At 33.4% G+C, this 20,880-nt stretch overlaps 1 protein-coding gene and 1 pseudogene across 1 annotated transcript; one reads left to right on the top strand and one right to left on the bottom strand.

Annotated features, from left to right (window-relative positions):
• Positions 1–677: 677 nt before the first annotated feature.
• On the bottom strand, positions 678–2,193 carry LOC18027361 (interferon-related developmental regulator 1). The gene is made up of 2 exons (XM_006409674.2): positions 2,185–2,193; positions 678–1,951 (listed from the first exon to the last, which is right to left on the bottom strand). The coding sequence occupies exon 2, from the start codon at positions 1,926–1,928 to the stop codon at positions 678–680; it is 1,251 nt and encodes a 416-aa protein (XP_006409737.1). The 5' UTR covers positions 1,929–1,951; positions 2,185–2,193.
• Positions 2,194–9,218: 7,025 nt separating this feature from the next.
• Positions 9,219–19,777, top strand: LOC112081430 (annotated as a pseudogene).
• Positions 19,778–20,880: the final 1,103 nt, after the last annotated feature.

Raw genomic sequence — 20,880 nt, 5'->3', positions numbered from 1 at the left:
AATAACCAAAATCAGTGGCTAAGGCTAACTTCGAGATCAGTGGCCCATAAAGAAAATCATAGGCCCTTAATCGAAAAAAGGATGTCACATGTATTTACATGTAGATAAATGATCAACCTATCAGAACTAATTAAAACACCACATACTTTTTTTTTAATAATGACACCTAGGCTAATCACTGTGGAGACGACACATCAGATTTTTAGGCAGACCACATATATTTACATGTAATATTAATGATCAACCTATCAAAACTAATTAAAACGCCACATATTTTTTTTTATAATAACACGTAAGATAATCGCTGTGGAGACGACTTGCCATGTCACGGATATTTACATGTAGGATTAATGATCTACCTATCATAATTAATAAAAACGCTACATAATTTTTTAAATAATAACACATAAGAAAATCGCTCTGGAGACGACACCTAAGATTTTTGACTTCACAAATAATAGTATAGATTTTTTAAATAATGACACATAAACAAATTGCTCTGGAGACGACACCTAAGATTTTTGACTTCGCAAATAATAGTAATAGATAGATACAATCGACAAAATTGTGGCAAGAGACTTAAGACAAAAATCTAATCAAAAGATGAAACAGCAAAAGTGACACTATGATCAACAAGTTTTAATGCAGAGCTTCAAAATCACGTCTAAATCCATCATTCATTCTCCACCATCGCTGCATAATGCCCAACGTTCAGATTCCGCAATCATAGTTAACATCCTCAGTTCGTTCATGAATCGCGTCCTTGCTTTGTTTAGAGCTGAGTTAGGTGATTTAAAAAACCTCTTTTCGTCACTAGACATAATAGTGGCACCAATCTTCTTTGGAGTGAAACTAAATACATCATGAAGGAATTTATTCTCCTGCATATGCTTGATTAAACCACCCCCAAGGAAATGCTTCAAAAAATTGAACTGTATCATCTGATACCACGTTCTTGTCTGTAAAGTGTTCCCTCCGACCTTTGTAGATGTTTCAGGTGCGTATCCACCCTCAAGAAATACAACAAGATCTCTGAACAAATTTCGTTGGGCGTTGAGATCTTTCTTAGCTGAACCTTTACCACCTGCCTCAACAGAGAGGTCTCTAGCTTGATTAGTGACTTTAGCTTTCAAGCCATGCATGTTTATCAATGCCTCCTGAGACACACTTCCTTCTTTCACTGATCCATAAGCACACCCTTTGGCTTGGGCAGCAAACTTCTCTAGAGTTCCCAACTCAAATATAAGAGCAAGCGCTTCACCAGCAGCTATACGTACAGACCGGTCATCCTTTTCCAACAGTGAGGAGAGACAAGTTACAGTCTCTAGCCAAATTTTAGGACCTAGAGTCCATCCATCAACTGTTGTGAGCAGAAACGCCCAGGAAGCGACAACACTAGTTATTACAGCAGATAAAGGTTTTGTTGCAACAACATTAGAACCTAGCTTGGGGTGAATCATTTGCCATATTATTTGCATAGATCTCTCGGTTTGCTCTGCATTGGTCCCACCAACAAAGGTTATGATTGCTAAACACTCAAGAATCGAAGTTATCTTCAAGGCTTCACGACCAGATTTAAGGGCCTGAGAAAGTGGAGTGACGGATTCTTCCAGAATCTCTTGTGCTTGATCTCCGAGTCCAACAGTCAATGCTAGCAACCCAATAACATGTGATGCTAATGAACTCTCCTTACTGGACCCTTTCTTGGTACAGTGTAAACACAGATGCAATAAAGTGGCAAAGTTCTTTTCTACAAAGTCATGCTGCAGGTCGCTGTTAAATGCGTCAATAATTGAGGCCAAAGCTTGCTCTCTCGTTGAACTCCTTTTCTCATAGAGAGCATCAAGGGATTGATCCAACATAACATCTTTGTGAACCTGAACTTCATCCATGCAGACAGTACTTGTATCATCGTCACTATAATCCATCGAGGCCTTCTTACGCTGAGATTCTGCAATTTTTTCAACAAAGCGAATCTTAGTTTCCTATGTATCAACCGAAATAAACTTCCCAACCACACCAAGAAACCAAACTAGTAATAAAACGTCAACAAATTCTAACGAAAGCAAATCAGAGATTTAGAAGTGAATTAATAAAAATTCGAACGCAACTGAACCTAAAACAAAGAGATCTAGGTTAAATTGACCTAAATTCAATCAATTGTAAGATTCAAAAGAAGCTTACTCTTCGCCATGGTTTCCTATATCAAATCCAAAGCAAATTCTGACGGAGTGGAAGAAGTTATAAAGCTCGGAGTTAGTTTTCCCTTAAGGTTATTATTGATGATTCTCGAAAGCTATAAATACAAAACTAAGTTCGAAAAGGAAAAGTAGACGAAAAAGAAAACACTTAAAAATATTTTTGTTTACGATTTCCGGTTTTCTATTGTCAAAAATATTACTGATTTTTTTTGGCTGTCCAATAATAATATTATCCTTAGGAATTTCAATTTAAATTCAACTGCATGGAAATTCAGGTTTTTTAAAGATAAAAAGATATATTCTAGATAGTAGATAGGCAGTCAAAAAGGAAAAGTGTGTAATAAACCATATCTGTTTGACTGTTTCAAAGTTTATTTTGATTTATTTTCAAATAAATCAAGACCGGATTTTTTTTCCTTTTTTATTGTGAAGTTTTAAAATAAAACAAAGTTTATCAATAAAATAAAACAATTAGCACGAACAATATATAAAAGCAAAAATAACAATAGTTTTTAAGAGAAAAGAAAAATAAAAATTGAACATTAATATCTCTAGCTCTTTTATCAGTGGCTAAAAGAATATTCTATAGCTTGCAGCATGTTCAACCTGAAAACATTTGTATTTGTTATCATCTGAAAAAGTTGTATTATCAAAAGCTTAAAACAGAAAGAAAAAGGTTTTTACCAAAAAAGTGTCAAAGAGTAACAAAACAGAATAGCAAACAATTAGACAAAACAGAGCATCAAAGGTCCTAATGAAAACGAAAACATTTTTGTAGAGATAATAAATTAAAATCAACACAACTGATAAATGGTAGTTAACAAATGAGTAACGTGTATATTTAGATCTCCATTCAAGATTTGTTGTCAATACTAAAAGTTTCTATTAACAAGTATTCTTTTAGTTTGTCAGTTAACAAGTAATCTACCGACAAATGAAGATAAAAACACGAGCAAATAGCTCTCTATTCCTCTGTAGACGACAAGAACGAAACCCTAAGAAGAGAGATATATTAATCATATTATGATGGGAAATACTTTTTTCTTGGTATTGAAGTCTGTTTATTTGCTCATTTTTTCTTTTGCATTCCGATGATTTATTTAAAAAATTCATCTGAATAATTTATCAGATGATTTATTTAAAATATTCATCTCGATAATTCATCAGAATGATATTTGTTTTTGTTAGGGATAATTGGCAAAATACATTAATTAGGTTTCAGAATTAGTAAAATACACCGTTTTTTTTTTGAAAACTACACTTTTGATTTATATTAAAAGTTTTTTTGACCAAAATTTAATTAAATATAACATTATCTATTAAATGAAAATAAAAATTCGAAATAATTAATATTATAATTATTTTTTATTTGACATAAAGATATCTCATTACTTGATAAATCACAATAATTAATAAATCTTTTAAATTTCTTTAACTTTATCTCGATTAAAAAAAATTATTGTGCTATATAGACAAACCTTTCACGTCGACTTTTTCTGAGAACAAAAAAACAGAGAAGGGAGCATATCAGAAGAACAACACAGCAAACAGTACCTCAATTTGTGATGTTCTCTATGTATTAATTTTGGTTGTTTTCTTGCAATGGATTTGTTTATTGAAAGTTACTACATATATGAATTCTTTTCTTCTCTTTTATATGTTTTGTTAGAGAGATGGAGTACAAGTTTCAGAAAGAAAGTGATGGAAAAAGAAAGACAGAATCAGAGCACACATATCCAAACAAAAATCAATGAAGAAAAGTGTTATCCCATGTGTGGAAGTTTTATCGAAAGTCTATTTTCAAGCGTGTCTGACAGAATTTGAAGAAAGTTTGAATAGTGGCTTTGCGAAGCTTAGTTCAGAGCTTTTGGATGTCAAATATAAGCTAAACATACTTGATGAAAACTTGAAGACTTTAAAAAAAATCGACCAAGGTGAAAAAAAGTTTTAAAACAGCAAGAAAAGTAAACAATTTTTAATTTGATGATTTTGTATTTTGCAATTTGGTTTATGTATCGCATATATTTTTCATCAATTATTTTTCAGGTAACAACAGATTCGAAAGCCTCTTTCGATTCATCAATCAAAATCTTGAGTGTAACTCCAGAAAAGGAGAATGAGAAAAGGATGATGACAAAACCAGATGTATGCTTCTCGATGTACTTTGTTACCCAAAAATACTCACATAACGGATTACTCTTTGTAGCTCGAACCATCCAGTTGCAGTTTGCCTCAACACACTTGACAACTAACAATTTAGTGTCTGACTTCTTAAATTCTGAATTTACGTTCAATCGAAAGCATCCATATACTCCAAGACAACTCTGCCTTATTCTTGAACCATTGGCCCTTTTTAATGACTTTTCCATCGTGAAAATTCGAAGCTTCTACTTCTGTCTCATCATTACTATTCTGCCTCTCATATGAATTTTCATTCGTATTTGCGCTGCTTTTTCCATACACCATAGATAATTCGCGAGAATAGACGTCTTCATTTTGGTACTCTGGATGAACATTTTTTTTAACTGAGATGCAAAGACGAACATGCATCGATCTGCACATTTTAAAAAAGTCTCTAGTTGCCTATCATTCGTTACGAAGATAGGTGGAGTACCCTTGGGCATGTCTTTCATCATTGTCTCAGGCAAGGCATAGCTAAGTTCTACCTCATCAACCAACTTATTTAAACCAAAATCTTCATGAACCATCTGAACCATATCAGCAAACTTCAAATCATCCCTAATCGTGAATAATTTACCTCCTTTTTTAGTATTCACGATGAATTTCCATGATTCCCTTTTTCACTTGCAATTCACCAAAAACTCCAGCTATATGCACCATTTTCCTTCATAAAAAATAACAAACCATTTTGAGAATAAAAAGAGGAGAATCATAATACCACAACAATATCAATTAAGAACGAAACAAAAAAATCTACCAATTGAGAATCGTGATTTTGACGGCGTGAGTTTGGCAAATGAGTTCGATCTCTGTTTCAGAGAATCTGAAGTCTACACTTGTTAGGCAAATTCAATTAAAAAGAATTTTTTATTAAAATATTTTTTAGTTATTAAAATAAAACTATCTAGATATTCTTTGTGCAGAAAATCTAAGTATATATATTTTAAAAATATATTACGATTTAAATAATAAATTACTTCAATTTTAAATTATGGTTAATTTTATCATTTTACTTCCCAATAAGTGTAGATTTCAAATTTTTTTAAAATTAGTGTATTTTTCAAAAGATAAACTCATGATAAGGTATTTTCTCAAATTTTCTCTTTTTGTTATGGGTTATTCATTTAGATGATACATCTCAATGAACCTTTGTTTGTTTGGTCATTTTAATCTGAAATTACATCATTCATCTAGATGTTTTAATACGGAAGTTACTAAAATATTTAATCTAATTATATATTAAATTTAATTTTTTTGGTGGAAAATAAAAATTGTGTTTTTGTCAAGAAAAAAAAATATTCATTTTTGGTCAGAAATCAGATTTTACGTTTTTGACGAGAAATTAAATATTACGATTTGGTGTGAAAACATTTTATGTTTTTTTCGAGAAAACAAGATTTTGGTTTTTGGAGGAAAAATGGATTTTGATGATTGTTACAAGAAAAAGAGATTTTAATTTTTTTTTCCAAAAAACCGAAATATATATTTTTGGCGAGAAATGATATTTTATGTTTTTGTGGAAAAAACAGATATAAAATTTGATGTTTTTAGAGGTAAAAAAGATTTTACATTTTTTTGGCGGAAACCGGGATTTGAATTTGTGGGTGGAAAATTAGATTTAACGTTCTTGCCAAAAGAAAAAGGTTTTTACCAAAAAAGTGTCAAAGCGTAAGAAAACAGAATAGCAAACAATTAGACAAAACAGAGCATCAAAGGTCCTAATGAAAACAAAAACATTTTGGTAGAGATAATAAATTAAAATCAACACAACTGATAAACGGTAGTTAACAAATGAGTAATGTGTATATTTAGATCTCCATTCAAGATTTGTTGTCAATATTAAAAGTTTCTATTAACAAGTATTCTTTTAGTTTGTCAGTTAACAAGTAATCTACCGACAAATAAAGATAAAAATACGAGCAAATAGCTCTCTACTCCTCTGTAGACAACAAGAACGAAACCCTAAGAAGAGAGATATATTAATCATATTAAGATGGGAAACACTTTTTTTCTTCGTATTGAAGTCTGTTTATTTGCTCATTTTTTTATTTACATTCCGATGATTTATTTAAAAAATTCATCTGAATAATTTATCAGATGATTTATTTAAAATATTCATATCGATAATTCATCAGAATGATATTCGTTTTTGTTATGGGTTATTCATTTAGATGATACATCTCAATGAACCTTTGTTTGTTTGGTCATTTTAATCTGAAATTACATCATTCATCTAGATGTTTTAATACGGAAGTTACTAAAATATTTAATCTAATTATATATTAAATATACATTTTTAAATTTTTGGTGGAAAATAAAAATTTTGTTTTTGTCAAGAAAACAAAATATTCATTCTTGGCCAGAAATCAGATTTTACGTTTTTGACAAGAAATTGAAATATTACGATTTGGTGTGAAAACATTTATGTTTATTTCGAGAAAACAAGATTTTTGTTTTTGGAGGAAAAATGGATTTTGATGATTGTTACAAGAAAAAGAGATTTTAATTTTTTTTTCCGAAAAACCGAGATATAAATTTTTGGCGAGAAATGAAATTTTACGTTTTTGTGGAAAAAACAGAAATAAAATAAGAAGAATTTTACATTTTTTTGGCGGAAACCGAGATTTGAATTTTTGGGTGGAAAATTAGATTTAACTTTCTAGCCGAAAATAAGACTTTACGTAATTTTGCATTTTCACGGGAAAATAATATTTTATGTTCTTACGGAAAATGAGATTTTACGTTTTTATAAAAAAAAAATACGATTTTACGTTTTAGACGGAAATATAAATTTTATGTTTTTGATAGGAAAATAAGATTTTTCGTTTTTAGTGGACATCTGGCGGAAAATGATATTTTATGTTCTTGCAGAAAATAATATTCTACATTTTTGGCAGAAAATCGAGTTTAAAATTTTTTGGAAGGAAAATAAAATTTTACGTTTTTAGCAAGAAAATAAGAATTTATGTTTTTGGCGGAAAATTGATATTTACGTTTTTGGCAGAAAATGAATATTTATATTTTTGGCGGAATAATAATTTTATATTTTTGGCGAAAAATATGAGTTTATATTTTTGCTGGGTAATTTTTTATATATAAATATATATATATATATATATATAATTTAACATTTATTTTTTTTGGATTGAATCATCTTCTTCAAAATGCTTCAAATAGAATCAGCGAGAAGAATGTAAAATTTCTTCATAATTTTATAAATTATTTAAATACTATATCTAGATGATCCATCAAAATGAGTTGATTGATGCAATTAAACGACATTATTTTACTGCTGGATCAATGAGTGAACAAAGAGGCCCTGAAGTGTTTAAACATTCACGCCGCTCATATGGAACCAGGTCCCAAAAATGATGTTTTATCGGAGTTGTGACCGTTTTTGGTTCTGCATTGATGTCAACCACAAAGTCAGAAAAGTGGTTCTGCCCGATTGCCTGTTCTCCTACTTGACCACGCATCTTCTCTCCAAATAACATCATACCAGTGGTGTATTTGGAAAAATTGTCCTTATTCACTGATCTAACATGTCCTAATTAATATTTCGCCAATCAATCTTTATTAACAAACTATCTACGTATATGGAAGTGGGACACGTGGTTTCACTAATTAAGTATTTTTGCTGATGCCTTAAAGATTAATATTTTTGCTCAACAAGTCAATAGTATATTTGAAAATACTTTTTTTAAGTCAATAAGCTCAATATTTATGGTAGAAGTCAAAATTAAAGAGTTAATCTGATGTGACATAACTCCTCTATCACTATTCTATTTGTATGAGTGGGTGACATTACCATTTACCATTCTTTTCATTTACTCATATACAGTGTTTCTTCCTCGTCTTTTTTTCTCTCTTTGCAAATAAACATTTCTCGCTCTTATATCTTAGCATTTTTCTTTTATTTCTTCTTTCTTCTCCTCTCATTTTCCTCTCTTCTTTATTCACCAACGAAAATTTAGTAACCCAAAGCATCTTTGAGAATTATTAGGACGATTCTCAATAAATCAGTACAAAACGAGACAAAAAAAATTGGGTAAAATTTGGGTAAAAATCCGACAAAATTCAGTTAAGATATAAAACACAAAATGTTGTGCGTATATATTGTGGTAACAAATTATATGTTATTATAGCATATTAAAAGTTATTATAGCATATGTAAATATGTAAGTTTACTACTAACTTTTATCCACACCAAGATTTTCCCTTTCACCTATTTTTGCATCATATCCACATCTATATTCTGGTGTTCATTTCTATGAAATATACAATATTGGTTTTCGATTTTTGGTGAGTATGTAAAAGATTGAGTGAGAAATTCTGGAAATTGAAGGTTTGTCAGGAGAAAAAAATATAAACGTAATAAATAAGGTAAGAAGAAGATGTAAGAGAAAAATATCAGAAGTTATATTGGGTTATTAAAAAAAAGGAGTGGAATAGTGTTTTTTCCATCTAGCTAATTATGAACAGGAACGAGGTTATATCACAGATTTTCTTTATTTTTTATATATAAGATTTGGATATTTTACGGTTAGATTATAAGAAAATCACACATTGATGAAGAAGAGTCAATGTTATTGAAAATTCAGTGTCATCATTTGTAGTATCTAGACAACTTTTGAATAGGACGGTTGAAAAAGAGTATTATTCACTTTATAATTCTCATTAAGACTAATCAACTAATTAACATACGATTTTTCCACCTCAGTCAATATTTATTTTCACGAACTCTTTTCCTTTTCTACATGCACTTCTCTTCTTCCTCTAGAGATAGAGAGAAAGAGAAAGAGAAAAAGAGCAAAAGGAGAGCGAGAGGCCATCTTGATGTACGTCATCACCACCAATCTGGCGACTAGAGTACCATGCATATCCAAAACCACGACTCGGTCTTTACGGAACGTTTCGTGCCGTAGGTTTGGCGCCAGTTCTATGAATTGCTCGGTGGGGACGACAAAGGCTGATCGGTGGGTGAAGCTGAAGAACAGGAAAGACTCTCTGAAGATATGCAGAGTTCTTAACGGTATGTGGTAGACGAGTGGAGGATGGGGGAAGATCGACCATAACCACGGCGTTGAGGCAATGATCTGATACGCGGATGCTGGACTCTCCACCTTCGACTTGGCCGATATTTGTAAGTATCTATAGTCGTTCTAGTTTTTCAGCTATTGCTCTGATTTAAAGAAAAAAAAATACAAGACTTGAATGGTACGTACGTAACTATTTTAGGTTTTCAAGTTTTCTGTCATGAAGAAAAAGTGAAAATTGAAAAGCTATTTTATCAATCTATTAGGCACGTTTTAAATTTATAAAAGTTTATACAAAACGTTATTCATCTAATATTGTGAACGTTTTAAGTTAATTTAGGTTTGAGCTTTCTTGTCCTATTGATTTCAACTATTATGTTATTTTGCTATCCATCTAACATACTAGCCAAGTGAAAAAGAGATTACAGGATTTTGATGTTATGCTTTTGCTACAAGAAGACCTGAAGTCAAAGGTTTTGTGTGAAGATTAAATGATATAATTCTGATTAGTTTGTGTCTTTCTATGTTTAGATGGTTCTGCAGAAGATCTTTATGGCATTTTTATTAATAAGGTTCGTCGAGAGTGACCTCCAGAGTATTTGGAAAAGATTAAAGGGTAAGAAAGTTTTAAGTCTATTTTTTTTTTTTCAATAATATAGAGATCAAAAGCAATGGACCAGAGTAGCTAAGTCTATTTTTTTTCAATAATATAGAGATCAACAGCAATGGACCAGAGTAGCTAATTGATTAGACTACATGTTTTGTGATGCAGTTTGACAAAATGGGTTCCTAGTCCAGGGAAGATGACAAGCAGCTATGTTGTGAGAGGATCGACAAATCTCGGAAGAGAATGAATATGGCTTCTCTTGATATGCTTCAGTTTCACTGGTGTTTCTCTCTTTTGCTTAATGGCATGTCGTTGATTGATGTGTTCTATACTTCTATCTTCTTATTTAAATAATGAAATGCTTAGAAGATTTGTAGCTTTCTGTAGTGAACATTTTCACACAGCCAAATGCATTGTTCCCTATTTTGCTAATCTGTAGTTTGGAATAGGTGGGATTATGGGAATGATGGTTATCTTGATGCACTTAAACACCTCACTGACCTAAAAGAAGAAGGTAAACAAAGTAGGGATATATCTTTTTCCATTCTTGTGAGTGTCGATTTATTTTTCTATTGGCTTACTTGACAATGATTGCAGGTAAAATCAAGACTCTTGGTTTGACAAATTTTGACACAGAGAGACTTGAGAAAATCCTGGATAATGGAATCCCTGTTGTTAGCAATCAGGTGAATACTAGAGCGATGACCGAACATTTTGTACTTTTCATACTTCCTCTTTTTCGGTGGAAAATCCTTGTTGCAATTTTTTTTTCAAGGTGCAACACTCCATTGTAGACATGCGTCCTCAACAGAAAATGGTTCAGCTTTGCGAGATTTCAGGCGTCAAATTTATGACGTAAAAAACTCTTATTATAGAAGTCTCTTAAAAATCTAGTTTGAACTTAACCACACATCATTGGTCCTTTCTCCTTAATTTGTATGTAGATATGGGACAGTAATGGCTGTCTACTATCAGAGAAGTACCTTGATACCAATTTAACTACTCCCTTGAAGACTCTTTCTCTCCAATTGTACAAAACGATAAGTGTTCAATCATTCACAGATTAAATCCAAATTGTTGAAATGATAAGAAGGGAAAGTATAGAGTAAAGCTATTTGTTATTAAATTTACATAAAAGTAACACTGAACTGAAAATCAAAACTTTCAAAGAAAATAAGTCTCAAAACCTCTAAAGCTCTTCTAGTTTTATGTGAGCGTCATAACTAAGACTTCATCCCAATATAAACTAAAACCTAAGACTTCATCCCAATATAAACTAAAACCTAAAGCAAACCCAAAACTAGGAAAGACACTATAAAGGAAAGGGAAAGGGAGGATTACTGTACTAACCTTAGAAAGTATCTATATAACTTGTTTGGTGTACTTTTATTTTTTTTACAAAACTAACCTAGCATACCCAAAACACCCTTTTCGCCTTTGTTGAAAAAAATCTAATTACGAAAATGCCATTACTTTTTTAATGCCACGTAAGCAGAATATAACGCTGAAAATTTGATAAGTCTACCAAGCTTTGACGGTAAACTTATCAAATTTTGGTCAACGCAAAAATTTTGTCGGTAGAGTTATTAGGTCGATGGTAGATTTATTCGAGAGTTGGTAGAGTTTACAAATGTTGGTAGACTTATCTTGGTAGAGTTTTGACGATGAGAGGTAGATTTATTATGTTTCGGTAGATTTGTTGTTATGAATGGCAGACTTGTCAAACGTGTTGGTAGACTTGTTAAAGAAAGCATTGACTTTCTCGCATAGTTGACTTTGTCAGTAGATTTATTGACAATGAAGTAGATTTAATTTCTGAGTTGGTACACTTATGTCCTTTGGCACTAGATTTATGTGAAACAAGTTGTCAATACGTGACGGTAGATATCTGTTTTATGGTAGAGTTATATTGATGCAGCGAGATATTTGGAATATTTCCATATATCATTATTATTTATTTGTATATTTAGATAATTACTATTTATTTGTATTTTAATATTTTAATAATTATCTTTTAGGATTTTCTAAGATATTCTAGGATTTCGAGATTTATTATAAATAGGTCGTTTAGGCTTTCTATTGTATTCAGTTTTTGATTTGATTAATAAAAGGAGTTTTCCAAAAGAGGTTTTGATAAACCACTGTGAAGAGTATTCACAAACCTGTCAACAATTCCATGGTTCCTCGTCCGTCTCGACCGAATGCACTTCGTTGTTTTTCTTGTGGAGAAAACGGACATCGCCAAACGGCATGTCCCAAGTACGGACGTCGCGGTTTGCTTGCAAGCGACAAAGAGATTGTCGGAGATCCTATATTTGATGAAGAAGATAATCAATTTGATGATGTGGAGGAAGAACAACTAACTGGTGATACTGGTACCTTCCTCATGATTCGAAGAAACTGTTTGGCGCCTAAGACTGAGGAAGCTTGGCAGCGTACTTCATTATTTAGTTCTACCTGCACCGTTAAAGACAAAGTGTGTCGCTTTGTCATTGATTCAGGTTGCTGTTCTAATGTGATTTCTGAAGTAGCTGTTCGCAAACTTGCTTTACAGGTTGAGGCTCACCCTCACCCATATCGACTATTGTGGATGCAAACTGGGGCTGAGGTTCATGTTTCCCAGCGAACATTGTTGCAATTCTCTATCGGCTCATTTTACAAAGATACAACATATTGTGACATTGCCCCTATGGACGTTTCCCATATTATTTTGGGTCGTCCTTGGCAATACGATAGAGATGTTATTCATCATGGCAAAGCAAACACATACTCATTCCAGTTTCAAGGACGCAAAATCACATTGCTTCCTTCCGTTGATTCCGATCATGTGATTTCTCAAGATAAACAGCAAGGTTCAGCAAAACAGAGCTTGTTAATCATCTCCAAAGCTCAATCTGAGGAGGAAATTCGTGAAGCAGGTCCCATATACGCCTTGGTAGCTTCTAGTACTCCACAAACAGGATGTCCCTTGATTCCACCGGAATTTGACACTCTTTTACAAGAATTTTCTGATCTTTTTTCCAGACGAGCTACCTGCAGGTTTACCGCCTCTTCGTGATATTCAACACCACATCGACCTTGTTCCAAACGCTGTGTTGCCTAATCGTGCTCATTATCGTATGAGTCCACAAGAACATGAGGAACTGCGACGACAAGTAGAAGATTTGTTGGTGAAAGGGTATATTCGAGAGAGTCTTAGTCCATGCGCTGTTCCGGCTTTGCTTATCCCAAAGAAAGATGGTTCTTGGCGTATGTGTGTTGATAGTCGAGAAATTAATAAAATCACTACCCGATATCGGTTCCCCATACCACGTCTTGATGATTTACTGGATCAAATTGGTAAAGCGACGATTTTTACCAAATTAGATCTCAAAAGTGGGTATCATCAAATTCGAATAAGACCAGGTGATGAGTGGAAGACCGCATTCAAAACTCATGAGGGACTGTTTGAATGGTTGGTAATGCCTTTTGGTCTCTCCAATGCTCCAAGCATATTTATGCGTGTCATGAATCAAGCCTTGCGTCCATTTATTGGAAAATTTGTTGTGGTCTATTTTGACGATATTCTTATCTTCAGTACCTCCTTCGAAGAGCACATCTCCCATCTTCGAGAAGTTCTGTTAGTTTTACGCCGAGATAAGTTGTTCATAGCATTGAAGAAATGTGAGTTTGGCGTCTCAGAGGTTTTGTTTCTGGGTTATGTTGTCTCTGCAGCTGGTTTGCGCGTAGATCCTCAGAAAGTCGCTGCTATCTCCTCTTGGCCAACGCCAACTACAATATCTGAAATTCGGAGTTTTCACGGATTAGCATCTTTTTACAGGCAATTTGTGCATAACTTTAGTGAAATTACAGCGCCTCTAACAGATTGTATGAAGCAAACGTCATTCTCATGGACTCTTACAACAGCTAGAGCTTTCGATCTAATCAAAGAAAAACTCACTTCTGCTCCTATTTTGGGCCTCCCTGATTTTAACATTCCTTTTGAGTTACATTGTGATGCTTCTAAGTTGGGTATTGATGCTGTGCTGAGTCAACAAGGGCGGCCTATTGCCTTCTACAGTGAGAAATTAGCAGGGGCTCGTGCTCGTTATATCACCTATGATGTTGAGTTCTATGCAATTGTTCAGTCTATCAAACATTGGCATCACTATTTAGCGCATAAAGAGTTTGTGATATTCACCGATCACGTGGCTTTGAAATACTTGGATAGTCAAGACAAAATCTCTGCTCGTCATGCTTCGTGGATAGCATATCTTCAACAATTCACGTTTGTAATTAAACACCACTCAGGAAAACTTAACAAAGTCGCAGATGCTTTAAGTCGTCGCCATTCTTTAGTAGCCACGCTTCATGTTTCAGTTCCAGGATTTGAGTGCTTTGCTGAATTATATCCCACTGATCCGTTTTTCTCATCCATATGGACGGACCTTTCTCATGGAGTTGGCGGTGAATACACACTTGTTGACAAGTTTATCTTTCGAGATTATCGTTTGTGTGTCCCTGCTTGTAGTCTTCGATTACAAATCATTAAAGAACTCCATGGGGAGGGACATGTTGGTCGTGATAGAACTCTCAAGTTAGTTGCTGAGACATAATTTTTTGCCGACGTTACGACGCGATATTGAACGTTATGTGGCTCGGTGCACTGTTTGTCAGAAAGCAAAGGGTCAAGCATCTAATGCAGGTCTTTATTTGCCGTTACCAATCCCAACGCAATCTTGGACAGATTTGAGCATGGATTTTGTTCTTGGACTTCCTCGAACTCAACGGGGTAATGATTCTATATTTGTGGTGGTAGATCGTTTTTCCAAAATGGCTCATTTCATCCCTTGCAAGAAGACAACTGATGCCGTTCAAGTTGCTCAACTTTTCTTTCGGGAAGTTTACCGACTTCACGGCCTCCCTCTTTCAATTGTGTCTGACCGTGACTCTCGATTCATTAGTCATTTCTGGCGATCACTTTGGAAGCTTCTCAAGACGAATTTAAACATGAGTTCTGCATATCACCCTCAAACAGATGGTCAGACAGAGGTGACTAATCGCGCTTTGGGAAATATGTTACGGTGCTTGGTGGGTGATAACATTCGTTCTTGGGATTCTCGTTTGTGCCAGGCCGAATTCGCACATAATCATGCCTATAATCGCAGTCTCGGCTTTAGTCCTTTTAAAGTCGTGTATGGGTTTATTCCTCGAGCCCCTTTGGCATTGACCACTGTCCCTAATCCAGCTGAATTCCATGGTCGAGCTGTGGAACTTGTTGATGAACTTACACAAATTCATGTTTGTGCTCATGACAATTTGGTGGTCTCTTCGATGAAGTACAAGGAATCTGTAGATAAGCACCGTCATGAAGTACATTTTCAGGTCGGAGATTTTGTCTGGGCCGTTCTCACCAAAGAGCGATTTCCATCTGGGCAATATAACAAATTGAAGCCTCGCAAAATTGTACCTGTGGAAATTCTAGAAAAGATTAATGCCAATGCTTATCGTCTTGTCTTCCACCTCACATTCATACAGCTGATGTCTTCAACGTAAAACATCTTTTCAAGTATGAACCAGATGATGCTGATCTCACCGGATTCGTGGACGAATCTCTTGTACCGGAGGGGATCTGATGTAGCGTACATCTTCTCCTTCTAGACTTAGGTCTTACGTTAGCTTTTTCCTTTTATTACAGTTTTCCTTATTTACTTTGGATTTCCTTTTTACTCTAGTTTTCTATTTCTCTTAGGATTATGAGTCTCCTTCACGAGCTTATAAATAGGATACTAGTCCTTTGTAATTGAGCTACCTTTGATTTTTGATTAATAGAATTCTCATCGAGCTTTTGCAAGAAAACTCTTTGATCCTTACTTCCGGGCATTCTCTGAGAATTCAACGGAATTGAGAAGGCTTGGCTAACGGGTTTTCTTAGAATTCAACGTTAACCTCGCATTACCGATACTTCCGCTCCGTCATTTGGTATCAGAGCCGCGTGTTCTTTGATTTCTTAATCAGAGACCGATTCTGGTTGTCATGGTGAGTCAAAGCATCTATCCTATTCAGGACGAAAGTCCTTCTGTTGAAAGAGAAGAAAACCATGAGATCTATAAAGAGATCTATGGTGATCCCATCTTCGACATATATGATGAAGATGTCATGGTTGTAGACTTCGTCTTCCGAGAAGGTGATTTCAAGAATCTGACAGGTGCAGAAGTCGTGCAAAAGTCGGATCGTGCAAAATCCGGGCGGTTACAAATCTGCGACAAATTACAAGTCGGTGCGGATCCGGTTTGTGCAAAATCCGTGCAAAATCTGGTTTGTGCAAAAACAAAACATCCTCAGCAAGAAGACACAAAATCGATGTGGAAGAACCGGTTGAAGATTCGAGGACGAATCTTTCTTGGCCGGCGAGACCTGATGCAGCGAGATATTTGGAATATTTCTAAATATCTTTATTATTTATTTGTATATTTAGATAATTACTATTTATTTGTATTTTAATATTTTAATAATTATCTTTTAGGATTTTCTAAGATATTCTAGGATTTCGAGATTTATTATAAATAGGTCGTTTAGGCTTTCTATTGTATTCAGTTTTTGATTTGATTAATAAAAGAAGTTTTCCTAAAGATGTTTTGATAAACCACTGTGAAGAGTATTCACAAACCCTAGTTTCCGGGTATTCTTAGAATCAACGGATCTAGTTCTATCCCTAGAAGCTTCCGCTCCATCATATATCTAGTTGGTAGATTTTTCGCTTTTGTGGTAGATATGTTTGTTTTGTGGTAGATTTGAATTCAAGTAAAATTCCTTCCGGTGAGTGGTAGATTATTTGTTACATGAAGTAGACTTACAGAATGTTGGTAGATTTATTTGTTTTGTGGTAGATATGTTTGTTTTTGTGGTAGATTTAAATTCAAATAAAATTCTTTCCGGTAAGTGGTAGATTATTTGTTACATGAAGTAGACTTACATAATGTTGGTAGATTTGTTTGTTAGTTTGGTAGAGTTTATGTAATCTGGTAGAGTTATTGTACGTATAGTAGACTTCTTATAATAATCATGTGGTAGATTAATTAAGTTTGATATTTACAAAGATAACCTCGATCTAGTAGACAAATGAGGTGCTTATGGTAGACTTGTTTCTATGGTAGAGTTATTTTCCATGCTTGAGGTAGACTTAGTTGTTAATGTTTGGCAGACATTTGACTTTTTGGATTGAAATTACTTTTTTGTCCTAAACGTATTCTGCAATCTACGAAAAAACCAGAGGTGTGGTAGACTTGTTTTGGAGTGTCGTATGTTAAACAGGTTTCGTACATATGGTAGACTTGTTCAATGGTTATATTTGACTTGGTTTTGTTACTATTGACGTTTTCTTTGCATGAGTTTGCTAAGATTATGTTGGTTAACTGTGATTCGATCACAGATGATTATTGGTCTTCACGATATAGATGCCATTATCAATTGTCAAAATTTTTTAACATGAATATTTTTTCTATGACATATCTTTTCTCTAAGATAACTTTGCTTTTCATATTAACTTTGAACATATATGTCATATATGTAATAACCATCTCTTAACTTATGATCTTTTGATTTTTATTTTGAATATTTGTTAGATTTAACTCTATTTACATAAACTCTTACAACATCACAATGTCAAATGATTTTAGTCATGTGTTTTGATTAAAATTTTATTCAGTTATGATATACATCATAGTGAAAGTAAAGAAATAAATTGAATTGAATAATAACATTACTAGCAAATGTGGTAAAAATGTGAAATGTCTAGGTGAATGTTTTACGACAAATATAATTTGAAAACGAAAATACTATCATTTAAAATCTAATTATCATTTTTACAAATTCAAATATAGATATACTATCAATTTAATAATAAATCTACCATTATTTCAAAACAAATCTACCAAATGCAAATCTACAATTCATAGTAAAACATGTCGGATCGATGCTGGATATCTTGGCAAAGCCCATAATCTGTAAAAAAAAAATAAAAAAATACTGTCATTCGTATATAAAATTCAAATATATACGACTGATAAATCTACCATAAATAACTAATAAATCTACCATAAATAACTAATAAATCTACCAAATCACATCGTTTTACAAATAAGTCTATCATTAGATGACTAATAATTCTACCAAAACCTCACATAAAAACGATAATTGTACATCAAATAAATGCACCATCAAATAACTAACAATTCTACCATCATAAAAAACGATAATTGTACAGTCATTAACAAATAAATATACCATCAAGTAACCAATAAAAACTACCAAACCATATAACATTTTAAAATAAATTTACCATCAAATAACTAATAAATCTACCAAACCACATATCGTTTTTAAAATAATATACCATCAGATAACTAATAAATCTACCAAACCAGATATCGTTTTGAAAATAAGGGATAATTTACCATCAAACAACTAATAAATCTACCAAACCACATATCGTTTTATCAAATAAATCTACCGTCAAATAACTAATAAATCTATCAAACTACTTATTATTTTTAAAATAAGTCTACCATTACACGTTACAAACTTTACAACAACAAAAATCTACCATCCACCGAAAAATCTTTTTCTTTCACCGGAATCTTGTTCCGTCGAAGATAACCACATATTAAACAAGTTATCTGCAACAACAACAAAAAATTAATTTTTTTTTGTCACCGCCAACCACCGCAACTCCTTAGTTTATCATCGATACTAGATCTAAAAACCCAGATCTAAAAAAATAAATAAAAGAATTCGAAATATAAGAAAGAAAACTCACCTAATAATAGAACGAATTGTAGAAGCCATGAGAAGATCTAGATCTTCGAGCTTGGAAACAATGGAGGCGCCTTGGTACAAAAAATCGGTAGGGCTATGCCTCTTTTTTTCTATCTGAAACATCGATGCTTTGAAATTCATTGAGGATAACTATTCATGCAACAAAATTTAACAAAAATAAAAGAGAAAGAGGAGAGCAAGAGAGGAATGGAAGATTAAGAAGAAGAGAAAGAAGGGGAAGAAGAATAGCAGCGCCGTTAGAGAGAGAAAAGAAGAAGATAAATTTAGGGTTTTCTCTTTTTTCTTTTTTTGATTTTGTGTATTTTTTAATTTTTTTTAAAAAATTTCGTTTAAAAATAGTTTCTTTTTACAAAAAACATATTTGAAAATTTTTCAAAAAAAAAAGTTTTTCCGAAAAAAAAAATTTGACTAAAACAAAATCAAAATGGCAATTTTGTAATAACATAAACATTAGAATGATTTTTTTGATTTTATTAATAATAAAAAATAATTATTTTTTTTATTAATCATAATGGCATTCTTGTAATAATATTCAATACAGGTGGTTGATGCATGGGGAGGGTGGAATCTATCCCAAGTTTTACTCCGAACGATGAAGAACATAGCCACAAAGCATGGAGTCTTTATTCTGACAGTAGCTGTGAGATATGTAATAGATCAGGTATTTGTCTTTCCTGACATGGAGTACTCTGGCGCTTAAAAAGAGTCTGGTTTTTGGTTTGTTCTGAAAAATGGGAATCTCAACGCAGCCAGGAGTTGCTGGATCAATGATTGGGGTGAGACTCTGGTTAGCGGAACATATACAAGACGCAAACGCTATATTCTCATTGGTATTGAATGATGAAGATGTTAATAGCATACAAGAGGTTACCAAGAAAGGTAAACATCTTCTCCAAGTGATTGGTGACTGCGGAGATGAACACCGAGGCAAATGATGTAGTAGTAGATTTATATACTCTATATAGTATCAACTCATGTAATAAGAATCATTTTGCAAAATTATACGAATTCATGTTTAGAAAATTGTTTTTATATTAATAAGAATACTCTGGCTTTGGATTAGATTCTAAACCTTTTGAGGAGTTGGGTATGATTTTGTAGTCTTAGGAGGCTTTTGAATATCTGTATGATTTGTTTTTTCTTGGCTTCTGTTAAATGATATGTATAATATATACAAGCGTATATACAAATAAAAACAAAAACAAAACCACTCCTTGTAACATCCACATAACGACGGATTGGCTCATGACGGAATACTTTCTTCACAAGGATGTTCACGACGACTTGGTCTTGTATTGGATCAGAGACAAGACCAAGAAAAGAGACAAACTTGGATTCGTTGACCAGGTTCCTCAGGTGGAGAGCAACATCTTAATTACTGAACCAAATGCACGATGAAGAAGCTGGTTTTACTAATGAGATTGAGACGATGCTGCACCTAGAGAGAGAACATGGTGACCTCGCTCAGCAAGAAGGGCATGATACACCGATTCTTTCTCTGACTCCTCCTCATAGTAACCACAATAACGTCCTGATGATGCTTAACTAAGGGCAAGAAGAAGAAGTTGGTTTGACCGTTTTGCTAATGAGACTTGGATGATGATGCTAGAGAGAGAACATGACGACGCCACTCATCAACAACATCAATATACACTGATTCCTCCTCCTCTTCTTCAAAGCCAAGATTTAGGACTCGAGACAATGACAATCAGACAATGACTACGCATAGCAACAACAACGACATGATGCTGTCGTACCAAGAACAATATCCGTGAGAAGTTTTTGGTTTTGATGGCTTGGAAAATTTGATGTTCCACATCGATAAGTTCATGATGAATACGGCAGGTGACATCAATCAACAAAATAATTAAGAAGAAGAAGAAAAAGAAGCTCAGTCAAAACTGCAGCAACATAATTATCAAGCTCAAGATCTAGGAGGATTTGCGGGTTAAGCCATGTTTACTTCAAATTCAGTTCGTGTTGTAAGATCCAAAGTGTAGAGATTCAACACTGGAGGAGTATGGAGCACATGCAAGGA

The sequence above is a fragment of the Eutrema salsugineum genome, unplaced genomic scaffold, assembly GCF_000478725.1.
Source record: "Eutrema salsugineum unplaced genomic scaffold, Eutsalg1_0 scaffold_10, whole genome shotgun sequence".
NCBI lineage: Eukaryota > Viridiplantae > Streptophyta > Magnoliopsida > Brassicales > Brassicaceae > Eutrema > Eutrema salsugineum.
Note: the sequence above shows the minus strand (reverse complement) of the source record. Positions and strands in the feature narration are given on the sequence as shown.

Coding starts and splice junctions, on each gene's coding strand:
- LOC18027361 (XM_006409674.2), bottom strand. CDS start 1,928: ATGGATTATAGTGACGATGATACAAGTACTGTCTGCATGGATGAAGTT.